This window comes from Athene cunicularia, assembly GCF_003259725.1.
Source record: "Athene cunicularia isolate RWA chromosome 1 unlocalized genomic scaffold, athCun1 chr1_part2, whole genome shotgun sequence".
Taxonomy (NCBI): domain Eukaryota; kingdom Metazoa; phylum Chordata; class Aves; order Strigiformes; family Strigidae; genus Athene; species Athene cunicularia.
The window spans coordinates 56460740-56470665 of NW_020799092.1; the positions used below are offsets into that span (position 1 = coordinate 56460740).

General features: G+C 50.6%; 2 protein-coding genes across 2 annotated transcripts in view; both read right to left on the reverse strand.

Annotated features, from left to right (window-relative positions):
* LOC113491228 (ankyrin repeat domain-containing protein 26-like) overlaps window positions 1–1122 on the reverse strand; it is a 57395-nt gene extending 56273 nt beyond the window's left edge. The window contains exons 1-2 of the mRNA XM_026867991.1: window positions 1057–1122; window positions 452–604 (exon numbers count right to left, since the gene is read on the reverse strand). Of these exons, the coding sequence (XP_026723792.1) occupies window positions 452–604; window positions 1057–1122 (219 nt within the window). The remainder of the gene's footprint in view (window positions 1–451; window positions 605–1056) is intronic.
* Window positions 1123–1226: 104 nt separating this feature from the next.
* ANKRD7 (ankyrin repeat domain 7) lies at window positions 1227–3334 on the reverse strand. Its single transcript, XM_026867992.1, has 5 exons — window positions 3090–3334; window positions 2402–2516; window positions 1983–2156; window positions 1786–1892; window positions 1227–1422 (listed from the first exon to the last, which is right to left on the reverse strand). Exons 1-5 carry the CDS (start codon window positions 3332–3334, stop codon window positions 1227–1229), a joined length of 837 nt encoding a protein of 278 aa, XP_026723793.1.
* Between the last annotated feature and the right edge of the window lie 6592 nt (window positions 3335–9926).

A 9926-nucleotide genomic window follows, 5' to 3' on the forward strand; every position in this document is an offset into this window, starting at 1 on the left:
TCTCTGTTCATACCTAGCCACCAGAAGGCTGCTCTTAACACACCGCCTTGCCTCTCCAGCTTGTGAGCAGTTCCCCGAAGTGCCAGCTGTGTTTATCACCAGGGGAGTTGAGGAAGAAGGGAAGAGAAGGGACATTGCTGCAATACTACCCCAGAGCCTGAACAAGAGCTTCTGCTGTGGGCTTGAGGAGCAAGACTGTCTCCTACTTGCCACAGAAGCCAGCTGGCTTTTTTGATGGTTCAGGTAACACTATCTTGCACACTGGAAGGGGAAGACGAGGCCACCGGCCTGAAGGTTTCACTGGCTGCATGAACGATGTCAGGTAATCCTTGTTAACTTCCTTAGACCTCTTTGCTACTGGCTCTCAGAATACTCTTTTGTCCTTTTTGACGATGTACAGGAAGAAACAGTCACCCACAGGTTTATTCCTATAGTGACAGGCTTTACATACCTCAGCTTTAACTCTGTCCAATTCCTTCTGCAAGCGCAGGTTGTCTTCCTCCAGGCCACTGTAGCACTCTGTAGTAACTTCCAGGGAACCTTCTGACACTGATTGATGTTCAAGAGTATCAGGAAGCTCCTGCTGCTGCCGTGCGACCCAGTCCTAAAGAAATGTTGATATGTGAGCGCAAAGAATTTGATAAGGACATGAGAATATGAGGTGTGCTTTTACTTCTCAGGTTACATAGTTAGGTCATTCCAAGTGAATTCAAAGAACAGAAATGTTGCCCGTCACTAGCAGGCACCTGCAAAACTGACGAGCCCTGTCCATCTTTCTCAGCTGAGCACCTCCAGGCTACAGGGGAAGCAGGGGCAACTTCACTGCTTCTGTACTATATGGGAAATGAAGCTCAGAGGCCAGTCGCTGTGAGACCCAGGTCATTAGCTTGACCTGCCTTGGTCCCAGTCCTAAATGAAAAAGTGGCCTAGAGCACAAGTATTTCAAGGGCCGCCAGTGACAAATGTGTGGCGGGAGCAGCAGAAGAGGTCAACAAGCCCATAGGCAAATAAGCCCAAAGGGGAGTGAACCAAGGGGGACCCCACTGCATCTCTCACAGAAAGGACCTCAAAATCCCCAGACGATTCTTCATCTCCCTCTCGCTCTGGCCCTCCCGCTGGCATGGCACCTACAAAAGAGGGGAGAAGCGACACACTGTGAGTGTTTACCTCACTGTGCTATTTCCCATCATCCAAGCCCAGCATCCAAAAGATGGGGAAGGGTTCTACTACAGGCCATTGCAATTCTCCTCATTGTCTCTTCCACAGTTAAGGATCCTACCTCCTCTGTCCTGAGCAAGGGCAGCCCAGGTAGGGTCAGCAGTCTTCACAGGGCAGGGGCTGCTGAGAACTGACTTTTCTTCTGCACCACCTGCAGAAGATTCTTCCGTGGTTTTGCCATCCACTGTTTCCAGCAGTAGCTTGCTGAAGATATATACACAAAGAGAGGAAATAGAGTTGGTAAAAACAACCACATCTTTGCATAAACGCTTGACTAGGACAGCAACAGCCATTCCTTTCCCAGCCTCTCCATTTTCGATGCCAACTGAGAAATGGTAACACACCCCCCCACCCCCACACACCCCTTGTGTTTCGGTACTTGTGCACTGCTATTACACGGGGAAATACTTGCTGCAGGCACGTTCATTCTCTACATGCATATTGGTATCTGTGAAGTACTTCAGCTCTGCTGGCTCCCTATTTTTCAAAACTCATTCACATGCCTCTCTTCAGTCACACTTGCAGACAACTAGGGAGACCTATGTGCTGTTTTGAGAAAGCCCTCACCTTTCACGCTGCTCTTGAGCATGCCCATCAGCTCCTTTTTTCTGACAAAGCCTTTCCACCTTCTCCCGGTGTTTGGAGACAGCAAGATGAAGGGGGGTATATCCCTCCTGAAAGGAGAAAGAACCTTGGTCAGAAAAAAACACTGCCAAGTTCAGCACCTTCTCGAAAGAGCAGCTTTACCCAAACGCCAAGGTTACCTGGTTCTGAGCATCAGCATTGGCATGATGCTCAAGTAGCAGCACTGCTACAGCTGCATTAGCAGCCAGGACAGCCAGGTGAAGGGCAGTGTTGCCGTCAGCGTCTGCCAGATTTGGGTCGGCACCATGTTCTAGTAGAATAGCCGCACACTCTTCTTGCTGGCACTCTGCTGTCTGGGAGCAACACACAAAAGGGGAATGATTGCCAACATTTACGTTTCACTCTGCCACAACTCACCCAGCTTCTGAATGCTGGCAAAGAAGAGCATCTTCAAAGACTAGCAAGCATTTGCCTATTCCACGTCGATTACAACATGCCTGTTTCTACACAGGTCCGTGCAAAGTATCCTGCCAGACACCTCTCACTGACTGGACAGTCGATAAGCCCTGCTTTCAAGAGCATAACATATTCCACATACCTTCATCAGTGGCGATCTCCCGAAATTGTCAACAAGGTTCAGCTGGCAGTTCTCTTGCACTAGGAATCTGACGACATCTGCATGGCCGTTTGCACAAGCGAGATGCAGAGGTGTCCTAAAAATTAAACACAAGCTTAAACTAGACAATGAAAGAACCAGAGCTGTGCCGCCACCCAGCCCTGGGGACCCTCTGCCCAGGCTCTGCTCCTCCCGCTTGCTGCTGCTGCAGTCCTGCAGTGACCACCCACAGGGCAGAAGAGAACTGCTGATACCTGAACAGCTGCAAAACCACCCTGCAGAGAGACCATGACCCAGCAGCAGGTCGGTGGCACGCACTTCCAACAGCACTCGAGCTGACCCGGCAGCTACAAGCAATGAAAAAGCTCTGGTGTGCACCCTCCCAGTGGACAGGGCAAAGCTCACTTTGCAAGCCATGAGCTTGGATGGGATCCCGCACAAAGCCTTAAGGGGGGACGCTTCCACGTGGCACCCAAAAGCTGCCGGGGGAGGGAGGGGGTTGTTTGCGCCATGCTGATGCTCCCGTGGGATCAGTAGGCTCTGCGTTTTAACACACTCCTTGTGCTTGAGAGAGAGCTGCCAAGGACTAGCAGAGCGTAGCTCAGAACCTCCCGTAGCAACCCCTGCCAGAAGCAGCCAAGGCATCCCATCAGCAGCCCACAGCCCTCACCGATTCTCCTTGTCTTGCTTGTCGAAGCCAACTCTCTTCAGCCACCAGCGCCACCGCCTCAGCCAGGCCAGGTCACCACGGGCAGCCATGCGGTGCAGCTTGCCCAGGTCCTTCTCCTGGAGCTCATAGGCACTGGTGGCGCTGGCGCAGGGCTGCCGCAAAGTGCTGCCGGAGGGCGACTCCTGCTGCATCTTGCTGAAGAGTCCCAAGACACTCTCCAAGCTGTGGTGCACGCTGCGGTACATGCTGCAGTGTGGGCACAGCACCGCTGGGAGCGACCGGCAGCAGGAGGTACCTGGTGGATTCTGTCGAGCCCTGGGCGAGGACGCGGATGAGGAGGAGGAAGGCTCCCAGGGGCCCTGGGGAGAGGGGGCTGTGCCCCAACAGGGGCAGTGACAGGGCGCCCCGGGGCAGGGGCCTCGGCTGCTCCTGCCTGGCGCTTTCCTCTGACAAAAAGGCGGCCTGAATTTCCTGCAGTGTGGCGAAAATCGAGGGCCCCGTCTCACCGTGCTGGAGACGGCTGCTCACCCCCTGCACAGAACCACAAAGTGGCTAAGGTCCTGTCCAGGCCCTCTGTTTGGGCAGGGTTACCTAGCAACGGTGTTCCAGGACAAGGTCCAGCCAGTTTGTCCAGGCCCTCTGCTTGAGCACGGTTACCTAGCAACGGTGTTCCAGGACAACGTCCAGCCAGCTTTTGAGTATCTGCCAGCATGGAGATGCCCCAGCCTTCCCAGGCAAGTGGTGCCAGTGCTGTCACCCTCACTGTCAAAACATGTTTCCTGATGCTCAGAGGGAACTTCCCGTGTTACAGTTTGTGCCCATTGCCCCTCGTCCTGTCACTGCACATCACTGAATGATGCTGTGGGGCCTCCCTCCGGGTATTTCTGGACACTGATGAGATTTCCCATGAGCTTTCTCTTCTCCAGGCTGACCAGTCCTAGCTCTCTCAGCCTTTCCTCATGTGAGACGTTCCAGTCCCTTAATCAGCTTAGTGGTCCTTGTATGTGCATGTCTGCCTTGTAGTGAGGAGCCCAGAACTGGACACCATACTCCCCTCACTAGGGCTGAGTAGAGCGCACGTATCTCCTCCCTTGCTGTAGAAGTTTATCAAGTCGTCAAGCGTGACTTCCCCTTGTTGGAGCCATTCTGACTACTCCTGATGCTTTTCTTGTCTGTCCTGTGCCTGGAAATGGTTTCCAGGGCTAGCTGCTCCATCCCCTTCCCAGGGGTGGAGATGAGGCTGATTGGCCTGTAGTTCCCTGGGTCCTCCTTCTTGCTGCCCTTGAAGATGAGAGTGACCTTTTCTTTCCTTCCGTCTTTGGGCACTTCTCTCAGTCACCAGGACTGAGCAAAGATTATTGAGAGTGGCTTCACAATGACACCAGCCAGCTTCCTTGGCACCCATGAGCACATCCGGTCAGGGCACGTGGACTTCCGTATGTCATAAGTGGGGTTCTGAAACATTAAAAATTTGATATGAAAAACATCATTTCACACAGACCCTGTCATTATTGTTATGCCTACTTGCTCTCCAAAAAACGTATTTTCCCCATTACTTTAGAATTAAAGAAAGAAAAAGCAGTTTTCATTAAGAGCCACAATAACATGGGAAAGGTTATCAAAAGAATCGAATCAGACAAAGCTTCCGCATAGACAACACTTACATACAAACTATGCTGCTATGCGGGAGATGGTTTTTTGAGTTGAGGCCGTGCTGCTGAGCTAAGGGCACGCTTCCTGGCAGAAGGGCCATCACAGACAGTGCCTTCTTGCAATCCTCAGTGCAGGAAGGGTCCACTGAGCTGTGACAGCAGCCACCTCCAGACCTGCCTTCACAAGTCACACAGAAATAGCTCCTTCTGTGAGGCTCCCTCTTGGTTTCTTTTCAGCTCAGCATAGTTTGCTCAGAAAGCAGATTGCGCAGACCCAGGGCATGTAGTGCAGAACGAGAAAATCTCGTCAGAGAGTTCCGGACAGAATAAGTCTCCGATGAAATTCGTGTCCCCGTGTGTTTAGCAGTGCTGCTTGAGTGCTGTTATCTGGCTTGGGTGAATGGATGCCAAAGGAGCAAACAGCAGGGGTCTATGTAGTAGGAAACGGGATGGGGGGGACCTCAGACATCGCCTCAGACATCGTGCCTTCCCATGACAGAACCAGAAAGTTCCTTTCCGGTAAATGTGGTGGAGTTGGCACCGCCACGAAAGAGTACAAATGCATGCACGCCGACTGTACGAAAACGTGGTACAGAAGTCAAAAGACAGGTCACAGCTTTGGGATAGATATTGTAATACAGATACAGTTGGGAATCGTTCTCAATGTTGGACTGCTGCAGCGGTTGAAGTGCTAGGCCTGGACAACAGGCCCAAGCCAGAGCTGACCTAGGGATGAATCCTGTATATTTTATGACCCATAACCATTGTGCTAGTAGGTGTTGTGCTAGGTTGTAACAAACCACCTCTGCTGACGTAAAAAGTGCTGAGGTGTTGCAGTACTGAGGCCTGAACAACAGGCCCCGAGCCGAAGCTGCTGATTTAGTACGCGGCCGTGCGCCATTTTAGGTGCCTGCTTGATTCAAGCACAGGATTATTTCATAGCAGTGGAGAAAGATACCTTAGAGGAGCAGTGGGAAATTGATTATCTGAAGACAGAAGTGTTACCAGAAAGATACTGAAGGCGGTTATTAGAAAATAAAATACGGAAATTATGTTGGCACAAGCAAAAAAGCCTCCTAGTGTGGTTCAGATTCTAAAGTTAATTACAAGTGTAGATCTTGAGGGGTGGCACGGAGGTATTTGGGGAGAGTCTGATGAAAGTGGCTTGGAGGAAATAGAGGAATTGGGGGAAACAAATGTGCCGTCTCTCATGGAAACAGAAAGGCAAAGAGGTCCACAAGGTGGGAGCCCCTGAACCACGGTCTGTAGAACCCCCTGGACAGGACCTGAGCTTAGCGAACTTCAGGTTAAATATTCGTGTAAGCCGGGTGACACTGAAACGCAGTATTTGTGTAATTATTAAGTATTTAAGTATAAAGTATTCTTTATGAAATTAATTAAATACTTATTAACGTATTCTGGGCTCCGGGAGTGTTTTTAAGTGATGGACCAGCGGTAACCAGTCGGTAACACCTCGAGTGGCTTACTGGGCAGGGGGGGTGGACCCTAAGGAGAGGGGGGAACCTGTTCCCATTAAGGTGAAGGGACTGTCGGAGCTGGCGGAGGGAGTACAAAAGGAGGCTGGCATTCAGGCGATGGGTGAGAGGGGGCGGTACAGGGATAGCGCTTGCTGCGCAGGTGGATGGATCCCAGCCACTTTCCTAGAGCTGTTATTAGAGGGCTCCCGCCTGCCCTAAAGATAAATGTCCAGTCCCTTAAGAGAAAGGGTGCAAACAGCTATTGATTGCAACCAGCGGACCGGCCCCCCCCCGCCCTTCCCGTGCAGGTGTTAACGCCGGCAGAAGTGTTGCAGGATCTGGTTGCTGAAACTCCGCCCTGAGGGCAGAACTGGAGAACAAAGGAAAAATACTGGGGTTTGATGTTCTGGCAGGTCAACAGTGGTGTTTACCAGATGCAGTGTGGAGTTTTGCAGTTAGGGGGAGAGAAGGTACCTGTGTCTCTCAATATGCATTGCCAGCTGCTGCCAGACAGGGCCTTTTTGAGGTGATGAATGATACTGAAAAAAGGTGATAAATCTTACACATTCCCCTTACAGTTCTCCGATGCGGCCAGCCGGCAAACCAAACAAAAGCTGGCAATTAGCAGCCGACTATGGGCGGCTGAATGCCCATCCGGGCCTTTTGTCGGCTGCAGGGCCTGGCTGGGCTGGGCGCAGCCCTGCAGGAGGGCGCTGCCCGGGTCTGGGACGGGCTCTCTGTGGGGCCTCTGTCGGGAGCAAAGAGAGATCGCTTTGCTCCGACGTGGGAAGGCGGCACTCGCAGGCAATTGCTTGCGATGCACTTGCTCAAAGCTCGCTAAAACCATGCCCGCAGGAGGGGTGAAGATCTCTGGAACACCCCCCAACCCCCCACCCCTCCTGTCGCAGTCTGGCAGTGAGAAACTGCAGGGAAGCGCTATGTGCAGTTGGATCATTGTTGCCACACACGGCAGATAGCGAAGGAAACACCCAAAACAATTTAATCAGGGAACGGGAGCCGCTTTACTGCCAGGGTGATCCAGGAGTGGGCACACAAGGAATACAGTGGGTTTGCACACCCCGTACTATTCTCAGGCTAATGGGCGTTGTCGACATGCTTGGGAAGCCTTAGGGAAAGGTGGAAAAACTCACCGTATTAGTGCCCAGTGGATAATTGCTAATTTTTAACTTGATGCCCGGCTTCTGATCCAAGGCCTAGTTCTGGTTTTGTTAGGATCTTGGCAGAGCAGGTGACTCTGGCATCCTGATTGGCAATGGGGACCCATATGGACAACCAAGACTTGGACGACAGCACGGTGGCAAATGAATCCTGTGAAACTGGCATCATTCAGAAGAAAGTGATTGATCTTGGTGCTTTTGTGTTAATGCCACTTTAGGCCAACATTGAAGAAAGTGGCAACAGACTTGAGCTGATTGTTGCTCTATTAAGTACTAATTAGTTAACTGGGTATGTTTGAATCTTCGTTGTTAGAATGGTCGATCAGCTTCCTTCAGTTTTGATTGTAATACATTGTCTGGTTGGAGGGGGTTTTTTAAGATTTGATTGTATAATCATCTAAGAATGACAGTCCACGAGTATAGAGACTCACCGGGACCGCACTCCCTTTTAACCTTGGAGGCAAGAGGTGACTGCACCACCACTTGAAGGAAACCAGCCGAATCATGACTGTAGTCATGGGGTGGATTGTGTGGCAGGTGCACCTGATACCGAAAAGCCGGTCAAGGAAGAACTCTCTAAGATTCAGAGTATTAGAAAGCAGGCATTCTTTATTGCAGCGCTGGCTGCACGGGGGATTGCTCCTCCGGAAGCGTGCACACCTTGGAACAAAAAGCAGCTCCTTTCTATGGTGTAAAGCGTTTACATATGCATTATAATTCGAGAATAGGGAGAGATATTACAATTAGTTTTGAGAAATCATTAACATAAATCCCGGCCCCAAGTCCCTCTCTGTTGCGCCTGCGCAGTGGCTCATGGTGGTCTTGGGTGAGGATCTTCAGGATGAAGATTCCTCTCTTCCTCTCATGATGTTTCACCCAGTTAGGTCTTTTCAGCATTTCCATAGTCATGACAACTCAGCATTCGTTGAGTCCCAATTCCTTATCTTGGGACTCAAGAGTTGCAGCTCCTTCGTTATCTCGAGAGCCCCTCCTGCCGAGAGGCCCTCCTGCTGAGAGCCCACCCTTTTATTGCATTATCCTGCCTGTCCAGCATCTCTCTTAGGTGTCCTGCATCCATTTTGTTAAGGTTCCTCACTTCACACCGCCCAATGAGAATAGGGCTTCTTGGCTGCTCAAGTGTAGCAGCGCCTGACTGCCTTTGCTCTTGGGGCTTCATGGTAGTTGGGGCCTTTGTCCAATGGGAGCCACTGCTGACTACAGGTCAGATTCGGCCTGGGTATAAATGGAGTCCCCTGGGGAACCATTTTGAGTTCGTCCCCTGGAGCAGCAGCTGCAAGCGAGGAGTCTTCCCTTGGGTCAGGACGTTGCCCAAGGAAACTCCTCGAGGGGTCATGGGTCGGGATGCTGCCTTGAGCAGGTCCGCGAGGTTGAGAGCACTCACTTGTCAGGTGAGTGGCAGAGCGTTTTGGTTTGTCGTTAAACCCTAGGAAGTTGTTCTGTTCTCACCTCAGACATTCAAACCTGTAATTTATGGAGAGCTAGTTAATTCTGTTAATTGTGTTAATAATAAATTTTGAATTTTTGGTTGTTTATATGGGAGCCTCCGTAACAAGTTCTAACTGTGAGCTCCAAACAAAGCAACTGTGCATCAATAAACCAACAGGCAAGTGAAATGTGCTTAGAGATCCTTTTAATAGACTTAGAATTTATATTCAGACTGCAGTGAACATGTTTTCACACCTGAACCGTGGATGGGAAACCACTGACGTACAACACGAACAAAGTAATTTCCGGAGCCTTTTGTTCAAATCAGATGATTTTTGGTTAAAACATCACGGTACTCCTGTGTTGCCCTGCTAAGGGGATCCTGATCAACGTGGAAATGTTTTGAAGATCCGTCAGTGGATACCCTGGGAGAAGCTCCGGCAGATCCAGTTTCAGCAGTGGCTAGGGAGAAAGACACAAAATTCCTGGTGTTACTTTTACAGTAGACAGGCCCAGATAAGTCCCTGTGAAAAACATTATGGGTGGCTGGAGAGACAACAGTCCAGAAAGAGATTGAAAAACTTCCAGGGGAACGGAACAGTGAAGGGGCTAGGCACAAAGGAAGAAGCACATTTTTTCCACATTTGCTTATCAGGCAACAGTATTTCTAAAGCTAGTCAAAGACATTCCAGAGGCTATCCACTGAACATCTTCATGGAACCCACAAATGACTCCTGCCTACGCCAGTGCTAAATTTAGCCCTCCGCAGAAGTCTTCAACCTCAGGGGTCTGTTTTCCTTAAGTATTCAACCCAGTGATGTGCTGGAACACCACTCCTAAAAACCAGCTTCTGCATTTGCTGTGAAAACTTTGGAAGAATCTGCCTGTGAAGAGGCAAACCCACTTTGCACTGCAGTCAGGGCAGGACAAGTCTCCCAGCCTGGCACCTTCTCTCACCCTGGCAAACCCCTTTTACCTCCATAAAAATACATATTGAATGGAAGGAAACCCGCCTTTGCCATCTTTCTCCGGCCACCCTTTCCCAGACAAGGTCCCCAAACCTACCAGACTCTACGACTCCTC

Bases quoted from the DNA above. Each gene is read 5' to 3' on its own strand.
- ANKRD7 (XM_026867992.1), bottom strand. From the start codon at position 3,334: ATGTACCGCAGCGTGCACCACAGCTTGGAGAGTGTCTTGGGACTCTTC. The intron at 2,517-3,089 runs GTGAGGGCTGTG...TTTAATTTTTAG, and splicing joins AAGCAAGACAAGGAGAATCG to GACACCTCTGCATCTCGCTT. The intron at 2,157-2,401 runs GTATGTGGAATA...TGTTGCTCCCAG, and splicing joins GGAGATCGCCACTGATGAAG to ACAGCAGAGTGCCAGCAAGA.